Below are 21,002 nucleotides of genomic sequence, written 5' to 3'. Positions count from 1 at the left end.
TGAGAATTAAAAGATAATAGTAAAACACGTATGAGATTTAATGGGGTAAGTCTTTAAGACAGATCATATGTTGGGATTGAAATATCTGATGGAAAAATTTACTTGACATCCATTTCAAAACATGTTAAAAAAGATCTGAACCTGGAGCTTGTGTTGTTTTAGTAAGAGAAAGCAGAGGTTTACACTAGAAATATTTCATTTATTCGGTCGTGTTTTATTTATTTACTCATAAGTCATAAATGTTTTTGCCCTTAATTTCTATAAAACATACCACTTCGGCAGATTTTATTTCAGCAAAAAAATCCTGCCAATGTTTATTTATTAAGAACTTAGTTCTTGGTTTGTTGTTTGTTTTTGCTGTTTTTATGTATATTTGTTCCCTTTCAGTCGATTCACTCAGTACAACACATGAGTATGGGATATCACGCTCTGCGTGTCCTGGCTGAAGCCACCTCTAATCACGCCTCCTAGGCAAATGATGTGATGACGACAGGTGACAGGCCCCGCCTGCATTATATACCTGTCCGCCATCGTTGTCATTACTCAGTTCTTACGCTCTTCACCTCGCTAAGAACACCTCTTTGAGTCAGGCTAGCTAGCTGCTGCTGGTTAGCTCTGTGTCTCTTTCTAAAGGCTACTTGGAACTAGTTCAACTGTTTTTGCTGGAGTTGGAGTTTTGTTGGAGTCACTGCTGCCAGCTGGTAAGCGTGTCTGCCCGCGAAGCGCTAATTTCAAGCAGTTTGGTCTGGCTTTGTGGTTCGGGATGAGCACAAAGCTAACACAAGTGAAGCAGAAGTCTTCTATTCGTCCCTGTCCTCAGGGGTGCGGCTTCTCGCTTCATGAGAAGGACCAGCATGAGGCTTGTCCCGTCTGTCTTGGGATTGTTCACGCTCGCAGAACGTTGGCGGAGCCCGAAGCATGTGCGTTCTGTCGCCTGCTTCGTCGCTCGACCCTAGAAGGTGCTGGGAGAGGCTGCTGTCTCACGGCGAGACCCACTGCTCTCCGAGGCGGGAAACCCAGTTTCGTCCGATTCTGACGGCTTTTCGGTCGAAGTCCCCGCTTCCAGCTGGGCAGACCATATGGAGTATGTTGATGGGTTAGCCGATAATGCAGGTACTCGGTCTCAGCTTCAACTAGAACCCCGTCAGGGAGAGGAGGACGTACTAGACATCGGTTTGGATGTTCATGGTCTGTCCGCTGATGAGGATGAGTCTCTGCCAAGTCAGGCTGCTGCGCCAGCAGACCCGGGCAACACGTCTTTTTTCTCTCTTTGCGGAGAAGCCATCGCGATTCGCATGGTTTTATCTCCCCTCGGAGCCGGCCGCAGTCAAGCATCATCTACCCATGTTCCCAGACTTTGTCTCTGAGTTGACGTCTTCATGGAACAAACCATTGTCCACCCGCGTCACGGTACCGGGTTATGGACATAATCTGGACCTGGAAGGTGCCGAAAAAGCCGGACTGGTGAATATTCCGCCTATGGAACCGTCTTTGGCAGCATATCTGGCCCCGTCCCAAAATCATGGTGTGGGTGGTCCAACATCGCTTCCGTCTAAGCACTGTAGGTTCTCCACTGCTCAATTGGAGAAAATCTACAGGGCTCAAGCGACCACCGCTCGTGCCCTGAGCTCCATTACCATGCTGCAAACATACCAAGCTATGCGCTTGGCGGAGCTTGGAGCCACAACATCGCCGGAGAATCCTGTGATGCCACTCTTGAATGAGGTGAGAATCACCGCTGACTATATCCTCCGTGTATCCCGCTGTGCAGCGCTGTCACTGGGCAGAGGGATGGCATCAACGGTGGTTGCGCAAAGGCACCTGTGGCTAATGCTCTCCGACATCCCGGATAGAGATGGAGCCGTCTACCTGGATGAACCGCTGGTAGCCGACGGGCTGTTTGGGCAATCTCTTGACGCCATACAGGCGAAATTCGAGCTGAGGAAAAAGCAGACCGAAGCACTGCGCAGTATCATCCCCAGGCGAGATGTGAGACCCAAATCCAGCTCGGGCACTCGCAAACCAGCTGTACCGCCACCCCCACCGAAGAGGATGACGCAGCCCGTGAGCTTGAGCCCTCAGACGGCACAACCACAGAACCATGGCCAAGCTCCCCGAAAGACGGGCTGGAGCAGGGGTCCTCCTCCGGGGCTCCAGAGGGACTCGATGTTCCGGAAGAAGAAGACACAGTCCTCCTAGCTGTGGGACTCGGGATTCAGAAGTTTCAGGAGCAGGGAGTTTTCGGCGAGTGCTGTCCAAAAGATGTTTTGCTGGTGTTGTCTAGTCCCAAGAGGCGCTGCGTTTCCCCCACACAGTCTCCCAAGCACAATTTCCCAACAAATGTATTTGCACTAAAAGCCCCCAGTTTGGTTGCGTTGAATGTGTTTCTGAGCACTGCAGTTATTCCAAATGTTTGTATGGATGCTCCAAATGTTTCAATAAAGACAGTTTTTTCTATGAAAAAAAGTCAAAATCAAAGGGCTGCAGGTGTCAGCCAAATGAGGCTGCACCTCTCTCGCACGTCGGGAGAGGGCAGCACCGTTCCACCAACAGTGCCGCAGGCCAGTTGCCTGGCTTCACGTCTCCATATGTGGCGCGCATGCACACTCCAACCTTGGGTGGAGAGGACCGTTGCTATGGGTTACCGTTTACAGTTTCGCCAGAGACCACCCCGCTTTGCTGGCGTGGTAAACACGGCGGTAATGGCCCAAGCAGCAGAGGTTCTGAGAGAGGAGATAAATACACTGTTGGTAAAAGGAGCTATCCATGCGGTTCCCGAGTCGGACATGATCAGAGGTTGGTACAGCCGTTATTTTGTTGTTCCGAAAAATGGGGCGGGCTTTGTCCAATCCTGGACTTGAGAGTTCTGAACAAATACCTCCGAACATACAAGTTCAAAATGTTAACACTCAAGCAGCTTCTGAGTGCTATCAGCCCGGGCGATTAGTTCACCACGATCAACCTGACAGACGCTTACTTTCACGTAGCGATACACCCGGACCACAGACAGTTTCTGAGATTCGCCTTTGAGGGCAAGGCGTACAAGTACCTCGTACTGCCTTTCGGTCTGTCTCTAGCGTCTCGCACCTTTACAAAATGTGTAGAGGCAGCGCTAGCACCTCTCAGAGAAACAGGCGTCCGCATTTTAACATACCTGGACGACTGAGCTTTAATAGCCAGTTCCAGAGAGCAGGCGACAGTGCAGCTGTCTCGGGTTCTGTCACACATTCAGGCCCTAGGATTTTTGGTAAACTCTCAGAAAAGCGCTCAGTTTCAGTTGGGACACAAACTATGTTTCCAGACTATCTTACAATTGATGGGTATGATGGCATCTATGATTGCAGTAGTACCACTCGGTCTACTGAAGATGCGCCCGTTCCAGCGGTGGACCCGCTCTCACCGGTTGTGTGCATGGCGTCACCGCAGCAGAAAGCTAACGATAACCACTGCCTGTATGTCGGCTCTCAGCCCTTGGCGGGAACCAGGACTGTTGTGCCGAGGTTCGCCAATAGGGAGAGTAACCTTTCGCAAGGTGGTATCCACGGATGCCTCCCTGAGGGGGTGGGGGGCTTTCACCCTTCCGTGGTGGCGCAGATATGGTGTCTGTTTGGGACAGCAGCAATAGATCTTTTTGCCACCAGAGCCAACGCCCACTGTCCTCTGTTCTTTTCCATAACAGATCAGGATGCTCCGCTGGGAGTGGATGCCCCGGCTCATCCATGGCCCAATGTACTCCTGTATGCATTCCCCCCAGTGGAAATGATACTACCTGTACTAGAGAGGGTGAGCAAGCAGGGTCTGTCCCTAATTTTGGGAGCACCCCGTTGGCCTGCAAAGTCATGGTATTCCGAGATAATCAGCCTGCTGGCAGCAGAGCCGTGGAAACTCCCCGTTTGTCGTGGGGGATGGTTGCAGGACTGTCCCTTTGTCTTTCAAAGCGGCAGTAGAACTCGTTCATCGCCGACCTCCTCCTGGACCCCCTGCAGTTTGCCTACAGAGCCAACAGGTCTGTAGATGATGCAGTCAACCTAGCCCTTCACTTCATCCTCCAGCACCTGGACTCCACAGGAACCTATGCCAGGATCCTGTTTGTGGATTTCAGCTCTGCCTTCAACACCATCGTCCCAGTTCTGCTACAGGAGAAGCTCTCCCGGCTGAGTGTGCCCGACTCCACCTGCAGGTGGATCACTGACTTCCTGTCTGACAGGAAGCAGCGCGTGAGGCTGGGGAAGCACGTCTCTGACTCCCTGACCATCAGCACCGGTTCCCCCCAAGGCTGTGTTCTCTCTCCTCTGCTCTTCTCCCTGTACACCAACAGCTGCACCTCCAGTCACCAGTCTGTCAAGCTTCTGAAGTTTGCAGACGACACCTTCCTGCGGCAGCTGAAGAAATTCAACCTGCCAAAGACTATGATGGTGCACTTCTACACAGCCATCATTGAGTCCATCCTCACCTCCTCCATCACCATCTGGTACGCCGCTGCTACAGCCAAGGATAAGGGCAGGCTGCAGCGTGTCATTCGGTCTGCTGAGAAGGTGATTGGCTGCAGTCTACTGTCGCTCCAGGAACTGTACACCTCCAGGACCCTGAAGCGGGCAGGGAAGATTCTGGCTGATCCCTCCCACCCCGGTCACAGACTCTTTGAAACTCTCCCCTCTGGCAGGAGGCTGCGGTCCATCCGGACCAAAACCTCACGCCGCAAGAACAGTTTTTTCCCATCTGCCACCAGCCTTGTTAACAAAGCCCGGAAACCACACTGACACTCCCCCTTCCCCACCCCCACCCTTTTTTTGCTGACAGGACACCTGTAACCTGCAACTCTATGCGTTACATTGACGCTCAGCTTGGACTCCTGCTTACTTGCACTGCCATACTTGCACAATGATCATCTGCACTGTTGTATTGCTCTTGGATCTTATACTGCTCTATACTTACTCTCACTCACTTAAAACTGTGCACATATATTTATATTATATTGTAGATATGTTTATACTTTTTAATTTGTATTGTATTGCACCGACTACGCCAAAACAAATTCCTTGTATGTCCAAAAACGTACTTGGCAATAAAGCTTTTCTGATTCTGATTCTGATTCTGATTCTGATCCTGTAATTGGAGCAATATGACAATTATATATTCAGTAAGTGTTCAGTAACTGAGAACTGCTGCGTTCAGATCAAAACTATTTTGTATTCATTTTCTTTTGGTCAGGTTGATTTAATACAACAAGGCTGGGTTATGGGTTTGACTCAACACAAAGGATTATGTTTTCAACACAAACAGGTTAAAGCAGCTAATGTCGGATGTTGAGGCTGCCAAACAGAGGGTTAAAAAGAATAATCTATAATATTGCTATTTGGCTTAAGATGAATGATTTTTATCAGTCCATACATGGAGGAGATCGTGCATGCTCCAAACAGGAAAGCCTGAGCTGGTTTTAAAACCTAAGACTTTTATTTCTTTATTTTTTTAAGATAACAAAGGTAACAATTGCGTGACTGCCTTGATTGTTCTTTTTTTAATTTAATTAAAAGATGATCAAATAAAAAATGAAGTAATTAACATCATAATGTCTAATAAGACTTGTATTAACAAATGATTGAAGTATATCTACTTTGTTTTATAAACCGATCATCAGAATGAAATATATGTTAAACTGTGTTGAATGATTCTAGTTTTTGATCAATCATTCTCACTTTGACAAAAACATGTTTATCAGAAGGTACTATATATGATCCCAACTGATATTTATTTTCTTTATTTAACCTTTATTTAACCAGGTGAGATGACTGAGAACTGGTCCTCATTTACAGCATCAACCTGGTGTAATGTTTCGAACATAATACAATGTATAGTTTAGAATAACAACATTTTTGTGAAAAAAATACAATTAAAATCACACCGCACAGTATGAAAATAGTATACCCTTATGAAAAACATTAACATAAGTTTATTTCATATAAGCTAGACATAAATGGTATTTTTTAATGTAAAATCTTAAGTTTTTGTTAGTGTTTTATATGAAACACATGCCCAACTTTGTGGCAAATCAAACTGCTTAACAGTCAATTGAAAACTGATGGTGATTGTATTTGTAGTTGTATTTGTTCAGCTTGCTACCAGACTTCCATGCTTCAGGAACCAAGATGGCGGCTGGCTTGATGCGTCGTTATATCGTTAGTATCATTTTACTTCCTTTTTATTATTTCATCCTGTAAAGAGGACCTGTGATGTTTGATCCGGTTGTCCAGTACAAAATGACAGTGGGTGATAAAAACGATGATGATGCTTTTAATCTCTTCTCTAGTCCAGCTAACTTAGTGACCATTTTTGACATGATGTTTAGTTAAAATTATTCAACTTCTGTCCCGAATGCATAAACCCAGCATTTGGGCTGCAGTTTTTGTGTGAATCTTATGCATCCAGAAACTAACCAGCTGACCTGAATAAATGACCATAAAAAAGGAATGAGCTTTAAAAGATCTCACTATGCCAGTGCTGATTGGGTCAGAAGTGTTAAAAAAAACACTATAACATTTTCCTGCTCTAATCAGTTAGCCTGGCTTAGGCAATCCAGTTTTTATATGGATGACACATTCTCAAATGCAAACAAGGCTCAAAGAGACTTCAGAGCTTACTAAAGTATTTGCTAAGGATTGCCGATTACTTATTACATAGGGGACAATCGTGTGACTCAGTAATTACATAAACTCGTGTAATCAGAAAAATAAAGCCTTTTGGTTGAGAGGTCAACACATAAATGTTTCACTAGGATACAGTTCTTTTCTGTAGAAGGAAACCTTGTTTAAACCTTGTGTGAAAAACAAATAGAGGCCAAAGAGACCAGTGATGGCCACAGTATTACTGTTACCTGAAAACACATTGAGTTACTTCTTTATTCAACAACAGCAGTAACCGTTGTGGGGTCACAAAATTCCTCCTGTAGATGTTTCAAAAGTCAGTCACAGCTCATCAGCTCCTGTTAAACCTCCAAGCAGGCTGGGTGCTTGTAGGAAGGGTGTGTCTGGGTTAGGTTGTGGGAAGGGATCCCACACACACACACACACACACACACACACAATAGAAGAACAGGTTTGTCTGATAAACCTGGCTTAGGTATAAGGCTCAGTTACACCTGCTGCTGCTCCGTTAGTTCAGAGGAGACCAGGTGGTAGTTCACTTGGTGTTGGCTTGGCACTGGAAGAAGAAACAAAGAGAGATGGCTGCTACCACAGCTCAGTCGGGGACGCTGCCCAGTGGAATGGGAATATGCACCACAGTCCCGGATATACTATATCTGCCTGAACTGGTGAGTGGAAAATTCTTCTTCTTTTTAAGTTAGTTATATGGGGATTCTGTCCCTTTTGGATGCTGTATTGTAATTCATTAGTTGAGATATTTTAAATTCCTTGACAACCTTTCAATAAAATGAATCACAAGTGCCACGTTTATGTTAACATCGGCTTTAGGTTTAGTCTTTTTAGTCCAAAAGGAAAACATAAAACATTTCTTTCATTTTTGATAATCCATGTGATGCAACATCAATAAATGTAGTAATATATATAAGTAAAGTAACAATAAGAAAGAACTTTAGGGCACAATTAGAACAAACATTATGCATACAAATTGCTCCAAAATAGTTCATTAACACACAGAAAAGTTTGATAAGTGTATCTGTTTGGTTACTTAAGCTTTACTTCTTACTTAACATAAATGTTTCTGAGCATTTGAATTAAAATCGTTCAACATTTTGTAATATGGTAGGAGTGCCTACATCAGTTTACCTCTCACATTTCAGTCTCTGTTACCTGTCTAAGAAAGAATGTGGAAAACTCTCCATTTTACTGAAGACAATAGAAAAAATTATTAAATAAATAATTAAATAAAATATAAGTTAAATAAATGTAAAAAAATAACAATTATTATAAAGTAAGAGAGACCAATAAGGAGAGAATTCATACAATTATCATCTTTAGACTTATTTGAGTATACAGTGACAAATTATTCCTAAAGTAATGTCAATCATGCCAATACACAAACTCATTCTAGCTCATTTCATTTAATTTCAGTCCTGTTCAATCAAAACAATAAAATTTGATGATCTCATTTTAATCCAAACACACTAGGTACAATTTAATTCAAATATTGTAGTTTTTCCTTTCTCTAAGAGCCTATTTAGAATATTAGAGCCACCCAGAGTTCCCATCTTATCTTATCTAAGAAAATATGCAGCATTTTTCTTTGTTTATTAATTTGCTTAGATGTTTTCATCATTTCAATCAAGAATATAAGAATCTGATGGCTCTCTCCTCATTGTTTGGGCAAATGGAGGTTAAAAATGAATACAAAAGACTTCAGAAACCACATTAAATAAGAATATAGTAGTCTCCATAGATAAGAAGTCCAGTGACTTGTGACCAATCAATTGTAAATTGCTCTAAAAGTGGTTATTTGAGCAAATATATGGAAGAATACAATGATTTAGACTGGCACAGAGACATGAAGGGTATGGTGAAAGACCATTTCACTCTGTACTTTTCAATTGTCTTTAAGCCTATTATTTGTCCCTCTTTCTATTACTGTTGTTTAATTTCATGCACTGCCATAGTTTGGTGTTAGTGAAACGTATGTAGTTTTATGGGGCTACAGAGCAAATTTTATAGACATTGGTGTTTCAGCAGCTTCCACTTTAAGACGCTTGAACCTTGGTGTTTTCTGACCTGTTGCTAGAGAGTCTAACTAATTGTTTTTCATCTGGGATGACAATATGGTTCAGATAAGAGAAACTTTGACACAGATGGGTGATCCAAAAGGACAACAATCCCAGACTAACATAAAATCTGTTTTTGGGATGGGTTAAGCAGGTTATTACTAACCCTCTGGTATGGTCCAAACCTTAACCCTTCTAAAAATCTATTGTCTATGCCTAAAGACCAGGTCTTTGCATTGAAATCAACATATTTGAACAAACACTGCCAATTGTACTTAGATACTTAGAAGAGTAGTCAAATATAAGCCAGAATTATGCCAGAACCTTGTTAAATTGCTACAAAACCATACTGGTTTCTTTAAATTTGCTCCAACCAAAGATTAGTAGGCTTTATGTATAAACTTGAGCATGAATAATTTATAATAATAATGATTTAGATTTGATGTGGGTCAGGGGAAATCTGAAATCTGAACGTGTGCACTCTATTCTAGTTTTTAAAATTCGCTGAAGTTGATTGACATATAATTGTTCCACTCTGGAGAAAATTATTCAAATGCATCATAAAAAACCCAAATAATAGGGCATCTATGCTGATGATGATTCGGTGTAAAATGCTGACCAGAATTGTAATTTACTTTCTCCATCAATATTCAAAATTAACTACTACTACTACTTAAAGAAAATACGGAATAATCTCTTAAGAGTAAAATTTTTTTGACACTGGTTCTAAAAACAAATGGTGTATTTAGGATCAAACCTACAAAAATGCTATTGAAGCTTTCTCCCAATTTGTTCTGTCAAGGTCTTTGGAGGTTTGGTGTGGATTCTGGTGGCGTCGAACCATGTGCAACCACAAAACCCTTTGGGGTGGGTGATGTTTGTCTCTGTCTTCTGCTTCGTCATGACCTTCCTGTGGATGATCTTGTTTGCTGCTGGCTGTCACAAGAACAGTTCTGGCTGGGCTGCTGCTGTAAGAGTAAAAAATAACAATGCACATTTAAGATTAAAAAAAAAAGACAGAAGAAGAAAACTGATGGTAATAGGTATGTATTTCTTTTGTATGTGCAGGACTTTGTCTACCATGGACTGGCAGTGCTCTTCTATCTCAGTGCAGGGGTTGATTTGGCTTTCATTACCTTGGTGCTCAAAGAAACATTGGGTTTACAATTCTACCAGATTAATGTTGCAGCAGTGGTGAGATGTTTTACTTCTTATTTTTAAACAATTTACGGTATCTCCCTTATTGTACTCAAATACTGTCTATTAAATGTTATTCTTGGCCAAAACTCATATTTATACTATTGTATATCTGCATTGTGTTTCAATGGCACAGGTAGATATGCTGCCATAGGTAGATAAACCTCCAGCATCGTCTTCTTATTCTTCTAATACTTTAGCATACACAATTTATTCTCTAGCTAATCCTGAATGTCACAGAGTTTATCGCATTTTTAAAAACTTTGTGACATGAGCTTCACAACTCTCAGACACCATGCAGTACATATCTCAAATAGACATGACTGTCATGGAAGTGATGGTTTATGCCACTGAAATGTGATGACACAATGACACACATCACCTGATCTGAATAAATACATAAAGAAAAAAAAAGAAAAATCCCCACTGTTGACGTAATGGCAAAATAATTGCTACGTCCTGATGCAGTAGAAGACTGTGAATTTGACGGGGCTTGATTTTCCTTTAAATGTACTTAACAGGTACTGTGCATTTTTCAATATAGTTCTGTGAAAAAGTATTCGATCCATTACAGATTTCTCCAGTTTTTGCTTTTTTGTCACGTTTAATTTTTTCAGATTGTCAAACATGTAACATCAGACAAAGATAAAATACAAAATCCATTTTTCAATGTATGACTTCATCTTCACTATGTTAAAAAAATATCTGGACCAACCAAGCCCAATATGAGAGTATAATCCTGTCCCCCCAATTCCATCCATCAAATCATCAATAAATGTCATTTATCACAGCTGATGTCTTTTAATTAGCGACAACCAGGTATAATGACTGCCAGACCCGTAGAACCAGCGAATTACTTAATTGCACCTGTGTGACAGCATAAATTAGACTGAAAAAGATCTCAAAAAGCAACACTTCATGTCCTGATATAAAGACATTTCAACACATCTGGCGCTATGGAAACAGCTCCAAACCCATCTTTAGCGCTTTGGGACTCAAGTGAACCACAGACATAGCTATTATAAAATTTGTGTTCAATGTAGAAATAAAAATATCCTTTATTGAGAATATTTCTATTTCTCTAATGGCTCTCTGTGGTTCACCTGAGTGCCAAACACCTAGAAGTAGCTTTGGAGCTTTTTACAGAAACAGATAAAATAGGAAACAATGGTGAAAGTTCCCAGAAGTGGCTGGGCAATCAAAATTACTCCAAGAGCACATCAATGACTCGTCGAGGAGCTAAAAAACATTTCCAGGACAACAGGCCTCAATTGCCTTAATTATAATCAGTTTTTCATGATTCAACAATAAGAAAAAGACTGTGTTAAAATAGCCTCCATGTTTCCAAGGCCTAAATCACTGCTGACCTAAAAATCTCACATTTACCAAACAAAATCTTGTCTTGATCCAAGACTTTTGGGGGAAAGACTTGGAAGGTGTGTGGCACTAAGTTAATAATACACAACAACACAGCATTTCATAAAAATACTGACAGTCAAATGTTTTGGTAGCATGAGGATCTGGGGCTGCCTTGCTTCTTGAGAAACTGGATGACTTACTATAACTGATGAAACCACAGACTTAGCTCTCTACCAGAAAATCCAAACTTAACAAAATTAAGTCCAAATTACATCCAATTAAGATGTTTTGACCTGTGGCAACTACTACCAGTTATCGCAAACACATGATGGCAATTGTTGCTGCCAAGGGTGGCACAACCAGCTATTGGGTTTCAGTGCAATTTATGTTTCACATAAGGCCAGGTTGATTTGGATAGCTTTTTTCCCAATATTTGACAACTGCATTTTGAAATTACTTTGGCTATCTTTGTCTGATATTAGAATTTGTATTTTGGTGCGCCAAATGCCTCAGTGGTTGATCAGGCACACCTTTGTGAATGCTACAATCCTCAGCGCAACTGTCCAGGTTTTGATTTCCTTGCCCTTCTTTATGTCCAGTCACTAAAGAACAAAGGCCTCTAGTGCCAAAACATTTAAGAAAAAATACATTTTGTGTTATTCTATTTGTCAAATACAACAACTGTCATACTGGGCCCAATCACACTTTTTGTTCTAAAAGAAAAATAAGTTGATGTTACAAATTACACAAAAAAGCCCACATTACTTTACCTGAACATACAAAAGTCAGCAGATTCTATGTAATTGAATGTCATCCTAAATATTTATTTTGCGACTTTTAAATAAATATAATCATCTAATCCTACAGTTAAAAAGGTACAGACAAAAAGTAAGGCAAGGGTTTTCAGTGTGTCTCTATTAGTTGACAATTAGATAACTGAACACCAAACTTTGCTCATGAGATGTCTCTCTAATGACTGCCTATATAAAAAAAATGATTGAAATTATGATTTTGCCCTGCAGAAACCCAGTAGGATGCACAGGTCAGATTGCACAGAGGCTGGCATAGCAGGAGGAGCTGCAGTCATTTGAATCACAATATTAAATGTTGTGTCCACTTTTTCTTATTTATGTCTACATTTCATATCTAAAACTGGTTATTATGACATTGTTTTAGTTTTTTATATTCATATTGATGCTGCAGGGAATCCTTTTGGGAGTTAACCAAGGTGTATATATGATTAAGTCTGAGGCACCTGAGGCACCATTCTGAGAGATGTATGTACTTACTGAGGCAACAGTTTCCATCGATAATGGGACATCTTTTAGATAAAAGTTAGATAAAAAAAACAGTCAAATTAGCCATGTGATGGTCATTAAACCCATAGTATCCCCCCATCAGTAACAATATTCCACTCAAACTGTTCTAACGTTTAGGCTTTATGTTTTGTGTTTGCTTTTTAAGGTGTTTGCCTTTGTGGCCACACTCCTCTACTTTATCCACGCCATCCTCTCTGCCATCCGATGGAAATACTTCTGAGGAGCGAAGGGCTAACCTGCAAGAAGTACAGATCATCATCGCAGTCATCGTCTATGTTCACCCTTGCATGCACATACACAGAAACGTTTATTTTCACAATGCATTCACATATGGGTGGACACAAAAACCAACATTAAGTTCAGTCAAATTCAAATCTTTTTATTCCTGCCTTATAGTCTTTTCTCATTTAAAATGTTGTCATCAGCTCACAAGTTCACAGGCTCATAAAAAGCTTTTGATCCCCATTCTGTTGTGTTACAAAGCATTTTGTTGTTTGGTTTGAGGCTTCCTGAACTTGAGCACCAAGCAGTTTAGAGCAGTGGAAATAGGGTATAGAAATGAAGACTTAATATGTAGAGATGTCTTTTTGTATGTGATCAGGCAAATACTGTATATAGTTTAAAACTAGAAAATGTCAGTTTGGAAAATGAAACTTCTATAATTGTATTATCTATGAAAATCTTAATAAAATATCTAAAAGGGCCCTTGATCATTCATTATTTGAGAATTGTTTTTCCTATATTTCAAGGAATTAATCCTGTTATTGACTGATGTTTAATGTAATTATAGAAAACTGGAATGAAACTCATTCTAAAGTGTCTGTTTTTTATTTGCCACTTAGTTAGATCATCTATGTTTTTTAAAATAAGATTTACAACAAAGAAACAAATGATTATAGTTTAGCTACACATTGTATGTGTGTTTTGGACAGACATTGACACTGCAGGCTGTTTAATGAGAAGGTAAATTAAAATGAGCTTATTGATTAAAAAATTAACTCACAACCATATCAGAGGCAGGTTATATCCTGCACAGGTCAAATTCACATCCAGTTACACAAAATCTAATTTGGTCCAAATTTAGGTCCATCACAATCCAAAATATTATTTACAACCCTGGCTAGTGAGCTTTTTGCATCTTTCCACTGGTATTTTGACAATTTATCTTTGGCGATCAAGCTCCAAGTGTTCAGTTTGGCAGGCCCCCTTGCCATCACCCTAATCTTTAACTCCTCCCACAGATTCAAGTCAAAAGTCTGGCTGGCCCATTCCAAAACATTAAAATTACTTCCTGTCAGAAGAAACATGTAGGTAAAATAAAAAGAACACACTGGCCTAAATGTAGTCAGATTCAGATCCAACTACATACTATTCATACATTCCAATACATTCTAATTGTAGTCCAACAGGGCCAAATTCAGTTGACCTTTTGAAGCTAAAAGGGTGGCAAGTAATCAGTCCATTGTATCTAGTGATTACAATAATCCCTCCTTCTGCATTAGCATGTTTTGACTTTGGAAAGGAACCCTTAACCACATGTAAAGTATACACAACAAGTCAAATGTTCCAAAATGAGTTCCTTATGTTTTAAGATAGTGGACTATATAGAGGACAGTGATAAAATAGGAGAGATAAAGCATCTTTGAAACAGCTGAGTTAAAACAACCCCATATAGGTTATTGTGCCAACCAACTCCTGGAAATAATATCCACCAGTGCAGCCTGGGCATCCTTTAACACCACAGGGTTGGTTGCAGATCGGACACAGTACACTGTTTTGAGCTAACGTAATGTCAAGGCTAGCAGAGGGCAGAATAAACAAAATAATCCAACACCAGGATTACTAAACAAGTCATATATGGGTTAAAAGGAATGATTCCTTTTCTATAATGGTGATCATAACAGGGTCCCAGTGCAGGGCACCAGTTCATCCACAGGGGCTTAAACCATGTCTAAAGGCTTTTAACTTAATGTTTTTTGGACTGTGGGAGGACACCCAGCCAAGAACCTTTGCATTCACAAGGAGAGCATACACATGCCAGCTGCTGCAGCTACTTTAAGATTTTAATAAATTCAGGTAGAGATAGGAACATAGCAATCTAGGGAAAAATAAAAAGAGAAAAACAAGTTATTGCCATAAAATGCTTCAAATGGGCAGTAAAACAGTTACCTTTACCCTAGTTGAAGGAGATAAGCCAGGTCAGAACTTTAAAAGTTCCAAAAATAAACTTATCAAACTCTGTGGCTTGAAAGCAGTTTCAGATCCTGTCCAGTGGGATCACACAGTCGACAGTTTCCTTGATGGGTCAAGGCTGCGGATCCAAGATAAACCAGAAAGTAGACATCCTGCAGAAAAATAGCTCAGCTGTGATTTGGTCCAGCAGCTGTTACTCTGTTTGTGTGGTAAAATAATATTAAGGAAAGCCAGGTAAGGTCCAAACAGTGACGGTATTGCTTTGAATGTAGTTACTGCACATGGTGGTGCACCTATAAGTTTGTCACTTTTGTTTCTGTGTCGTAAGAGTTAACTTCCTGTTAATCTGTCCCCAGCTCTCAATCCTGATGTGTAATTGTATTAATAAATAGCAGCAAACCATAATTAAAGTAGAGTACTCATTATCTATTAATCATTGGACATCTTTTAGAGGTTAGTTAGATGTAACGAAAACAGTCAAACCAATCACCATGACTGACTCAGCTGTAAACAGTCAGTCCACCATGATGACACAATAACTCGGCTTTGGTTTTGTTGAGCTGATTAGTTCACCGGTTTACTGATTTGTCGAATAAAGACCCAAAAACACGTTTTTTGCCACGTCTGTGGCAAGTATTTCAAAACATAACAGAGAAGTTCTTGGACAAGAAGAAAAGAGGGAAGGAGCAACCTGCAAGAGAGAGAATGCATTATCAAAAATAAGTCTCGGTGAACTGTAATAATTTTCTTTGTCCAAAATGGTGACTTAATGTTGTTCAACACTGAAACCTCAGAAACCCTGTGCATGTTGCCTTAAAAACATTTAATCATTCATATGACTTTTTGCTTTTCTTTTTAATGAAGTGAGCAGCAACAATTTATGGTTACACTGAGCCTAATCAAGTGTATTTTGTCATAAATGCTTGTGCACATTTTGTTAAACTGATCAGAAGAGACTCTGTAAAAAATGCATTCACCCATTGTTTTCTAATCAAAGTCTATAGAGTTATTTATAGATGATAACAATAACAAAGTCAGTACAGTATTTTGTTTTATATTATGCACATGTATTCAGTCATGCAGCTATCGCAGGTTTCAGTGATGCAACTGGGCATAGCACAGTACTTACAAGGCAGCACTGTGTGTAGAAATGCTAAGGTCATAAGTTCAAATCTCTCCTGGAGCGAAACTTGTCTTCCCATTCTTAAGTGAAAACTGTCCCTTCTGTAGAGCAAAATGAGGTTGTGAGTTTGCTGCCTCTCCTGTTAAGTTTACTGCATGTACTTCAGCAATCAGCCACCTCACTACTTAATAATTCAATCAAATGCTGGGTTAAAACCTCAGTTGAGGTCCGGTACTTTAACTCAAAGTAGCCAAATCACAGACTGGAACTATATGGATGTTCTGTATCTAAGATTATGCATTTTTGATAACCATTAATGCAAAAGTGTTCATACCCCTTTGCACTTTATATTTTTAATAAAAAAATAAAAATCTGAAAATGAAGTTTACATTTTTGTTCAGGCCCACTTTACTCTAACTACTCTATCTACTACCCATAGATAAAATACAAACCTATCAAGACATTTCTGTCTACTTAAACGGATGACATGAAGGTGCGCCAGATAAATGGACAAGGGACCTCTGGAGGAGCAGCAGAGATCCACAACTCAAGTGGAAGAATTTGTTGAAAAGATAACCACTATTTGTGGCTACAACAAATCTACCCTTCATTGAATGAATGGCAAGAAGAAAGCCATTGTTAAAAAAAAAGCCATAAGAAGTCTGCAGTTTAGCACAAGACATGTAGGGGACAAAGGTTGTGAGTTCAAACCTCCTGTAGGGCACATTGCCATGAACACACCACCACCCATTGTGAAACATGATAGTGGTAGCATCATGCTTTTCTTTAGCAGGGACAGGAAATACAGGTCAATACTGCAATTTTGTACTGTAAACACAATTATAATAGAAGGTAGAATTTTCCAAACTGAGAATGAAGAAACACCACAACCCAAAAAATAAACATTCATTATGATCATATTTGAATTCTAACAAACCTTTTTGAAACAGATAGGCAGTATTAGAGACTAGTGTCTTTCTCAGAATTAAAGATTTCGTTGTCAAACAAGGTGCCATAATATTGAGAAAAAACGTTCTCAATATTAAGAACATTAGTTCTCAGTTTCCACAGCATTGGCATTTACTCAGTGTTATGTTATAATAGTTGGCAATAAGAAAAATAATAATATAATAAATCTTCACACAGACAAATCATCTTAACTTCATTAATTATCGTTGTGGTATTTAGCAGTCTCGCTTTATGATGTGCTACTTTTAGATATAATGTAAAATAAACGTACTCGTTGCAATTGAGGATTAAAGTCTCAAGATTGGTCTCTATCATTCCATCACTGTTTTCTCTGCATTCTGCAAATCTTCAACGACCTGCTAGGGACACAGGTATTGAAAGAGAGGAAAACTGAATGGACATGAATCTTTCTGCTTGGAAGGATTTTGATATTCAGCATCTGGTGGCACACTGTGAGCTCCAGTGGTGCAATTGGTCAGCATATGGTACTTATAAGGCAGTACACATTGAACAAGGGTGAGGTTGTGAGTTCAAGCCTCAACTGGGGGCACTTCTTTACTTCAGAGTTGATTATGGGCACATATTATTATAACAAAACAATATAGGTCTGAATGAACCAATTTTAAGGCTGAGAACGTTTCAATTCTGGGTCCACAGAGAAGGTGCCAGCGTAATATAGACTGTAATATACAAACTAAAGTAATAGTCCACTTCCTTTTCTCCAGGTAAGATGCCTCTGACCTTGTCTCTGGTTTAGGAGTGACTTGAGGAATGCGGCATTTGCAGCCCATGTCTAGTATTTGTCTGTGTGGCTCTTGATGCAACGATTCCAGCCTCAGTCCACTCCTTGTGAAGCCTCCGTCCTCAAATTCTTAAGTGGATTTCGCTTGACAATCCTCTCAAGGCTGCGGTTCTTCCTATTGCTGGTGCACCATTTATTACCACGCTGCTTCCTTCCACTCAATTTTCTGTTTATATGCTTGGATACAGAACTCTGTGAACAACCAGCTTCTTCAGCAATGACCTTTTGTGGCTAACCCTCCTTGTGAAGGTTGTTGATGACTGTTTTCTGGACATCTGTCAACTCAGCAGTCTTCCCCACCATTGTGTAGCCTATGACCCAGAGTGAGAGGCCTTTTAAAGGCTCAGGAAACCTTTGCAGGTGTTTTGAGTTAATTAGCTGATTAGGGTGTGACACCATGAGTTACCAATAATGTACTTTTTCACAGTGTTCCAATTTTCTGAGACCCTGACTTTTGAGTTTTCTTTACTTGTAAGCCATAATCATCAAAAGAAACAAAGGCTTGGAATATATCACTCTATTGTAATGATTCTATGTAATGTAATGAGTATTACTATCTGACATGACTGGCAAGAAATATTGTATTTTATGCAATATTCTAATGTTTTGGGATGTACCTGTATTGAAAGAGAAGAAAACTGAATGGACATGAATCCTTCTGCTTGGAAGGATTTTGATTTTCAGCGTCTTGCAGCACACTGTGAGCTCCAGTGGCGCAATCGGTCAGCGCACGGTACTTATAAGGCAGTACACATTGAGCAATGCCGAGGTTGTGAGTTCAAGCCTCACCTGGAGCACTTCTTTTTGTCCGAGTAGATTTTCGGAGCCATATTATAATAACAAGACAATATACAGGTCCTTCTCAAAATATTAGCATATTGTGATAAAGTTCATTATTTTCCATAATGTCATGATGAAAATTTAACATTCATATATTTTAGATTCATTGCACATTAACTGAAATATTTCAGGTCTTTTATTGTCTTAATACGGATGATTTTGGCATACAGCTCATGAAAACCCAAAATTCCTATCTCACAAAATTAGCATATTTCATCCGACCACTAAAAGAAAAGTGTTTTTAATACAAAAAACGTCAACCTTCAAATAATCATGTACAGTTATGCACTCAATACTTGGTCGGGAATCCTTTGGCAGAAATGACTGCTTCAATGCGGCGTGGCATGGAGGCAATCAGCCTGTGGCACTGCTGAGGTCTTATGGAGGCCCAGGATGCTTCGATAGCGGCCTTTAGCTCATCCAGAGTGTTGGGTCTTGAGTCTCTCAACGTTCTCTTCACAATATCCCACAGATTCTCTATGGGGTTCAGGTCAGGAGAGTTGGCAGGCCAATTGAGCACATTGATACCATGGTCAGTAAACCATTTACCAGTGGTTTTGGCACTGTGAGCAGGTGCCAGGTCGTGCTGAAAAATTAAATCTTCATCTCCATAAAGCTTTTCAGCAGATGGAAGCATGAAGTGCTCCAAAATCTCCTGATAGCTAGCTGCATTGACCCTGCCCTTGATAAAACACAGTGGACCAACACCAGCAGCTGACACGGCACCCCAGACCATCACTGACTGTGGGTACTTGACACTGGACTTCTGGCATTTTGGCATTTCCTTCTCCCCAGTCTTCCTCCAGACTCTGGCACCTTGATTTCCGAATGACATGCAGAATTTGCTTTCATCCGAAAAAAGTACTTTGGACCACTGAGCAACAGTCCAGTGCTGCTTCTCTGTAGCCCAGGTCAGGCGCTTCTGCCGCTGTTTCTGGTTCAAAAGTGGCTTGACCTGGGGAATGCGGCACCTGTAGCCCATTTCCTGCACACGCCTGTGCACGATGGCTCTGGATGTTTCTACTCCAGACTCAGTCCACTGCTTCCGCAGGTCCCCCAAGGTCTGGAATCGGCCCTTCTCCACAATCTTCCTCAGGGTCCGGTCACCTCTTCTCGTTGTGCAGCATTTTCTGCCACACTTTTTCCTTCCCACAGACTTCCCACTTAGGTGCCTTGATACAGCACTCTGGGAACAGCCTATTCATTCAGAAATTTCTTTCTGTGTCTTACCCTCTTGCTTGAGGGTGTCAATAGTGGCCTTCTGGACAGCAGTCAGGTCGGCAGTCTTACCCATGATTGGGGTTTTGAGTGATGAACCAGGCTGGGAGTTTTAAAGGCCTCAGGAATCTTTTGCAGGTGTTTAGAGTTAACTCGTTGATTCAGATGATTAGGTTCATAGCTCGTTTAGAGACCCTTTTAATGATATGCTAATTTTGTGAGATAGGAGTTTTGGGTTTTCATGATCTGTATGCCAAAATCATCCGTATTAAGACAATAAAAGACCTGAAATATTTCAGTTAGTGTGCAATGAATCTAAAATATATGAATGTTAAATTTTCATCATTACATTATGGAAAATAATGAACTTTATCACAATATGCTAATATTTTGAGAAGGACCTGTAGGTCTGACTGAACCAATTTAAAGCTGAGAACGTTTCAATTCTGGGTCCACAGAGAAGGGACCTGCGTACTACAGACTGTAACTTTCTGTGGGTGTAACCAAGATATATATACCATAAATTTATATTCTGATTAACATCGAAATGTAAGACATCATGTAAGGTCTTGAAATAAGTAAGTGCTACAATCAATATTGTCTGTGAGTTGGTGTTTTGAAGTCATTAGTCTTTTTGCTGTGTTCTTTTCAGATTTTACAAGAACAGAATCAATTCAGTCAATCTTGAGCAATAACAATAAATGGCAGAACTATGTTTCTGGGTATAAAAAGGGTTCCTCATTGTCAGAAATCTACAGAAAGCTATCCCTTGACTGGTCACTATCAGTCCATAACTGTATTTTCACCAACTACAGATTTTCAGTATCTTACAAAAAGGCGAAAGCTCCAGTGGTTCAATGGGTCAGTGTTGTTGAGCTGCTGTGAGTTCAACCCTCAAGTGGAGCAATTCGGTATAAAATAAAGAGACATGTTGCAAGTCACTAGAACAACGTTACAATTTATAACCCTATTGTGCTCATGTCTGCAGTAGTGGTTCTCAGTCTTACAGCAATTAGCACCTCAGTAAAAACTGAACATTTGAAGTACTTTCATACTAATCAACATTTTAAACAATAATACCACATATATTTCTATCAATTGGCACGGTATACTTGGTTTAAGGATGCAGCTAGAATGTGCATCAAATGTCTCTAAGGAGTTTTCAGCAAGGCTACTGGCACATCCCACTGGGTTTGATTTCAGTCCACGATCTAGGTTCCAACAGTAGATGTAACTTCGTAGCCACCAGCACTTGTTCTTGGCTCACTGCTG

General features: G+C 40.4%; 1 protein-coding gene and 1 non-coding gene across 2 annotated transcripts; both read left to right on the top strand.

Annotated features, from left to right (window-relative positions):
* The first annotated feature begins 7,111 nt into the window (after positions 1 to 7,111).
* On the top strand, positions 7,112 to 13,289 carry malb (mal, T cell differentiation protein b). Its single transcript, XM_047350950.1, has 4 exons — positions 7,112 to 7,309; positions 9,513 to 9,680; positions 9,779 to 9,904; positions 12,731 to 13,289. Exons 1-4 carry the CDS (start codon positions 7,220 to 7,222, stop codon positions 12,803 to 12,805), a joined length of 459 nt encoding a protein of 152 aa, XP_047206906.1. The 5' UTR covers positions 7,112 to 7,219; the 3' UTR covers positions 12,806 to 13,289.
* Positions 13,290 to 18,376: 5,087 nt separating this feature from the next.
* On the top strand, positions 18,377 to 18,469 carry trnai-uau. Its single transcript is given in 2 exon segments — positions 18,377 to 18,414; positions 18,434 to 18,469. It is a non-coding gene; the product is annotated as a tRNA-Ile (tRNA).
* Positions 18,470 to 21,002: the final 2,533 nt, after the last annotated feature.

This window comes from Girardinichthys multiradiatus, chromosome 22 (genome assembly GCF_021462225.1).
Source record: "Girardinichthys multiradiatus isolate DD_20200921_A chromosome 22, DD_fGirMul_XY1, whole genome shotgun sequence".
Lineage (NCBI taxonomy): Eukaryota > Metazoa > Chordata > Actinopteri > Cyprinodontiformes > Goodeidae > Girardinichthys > Girardinichthys multiradiatus.
The sequence above is the reverse complement of the archived record's forward strand: the minus strand, read 5'-3'. Positions and strand labels throughout refer to the sequence as shown.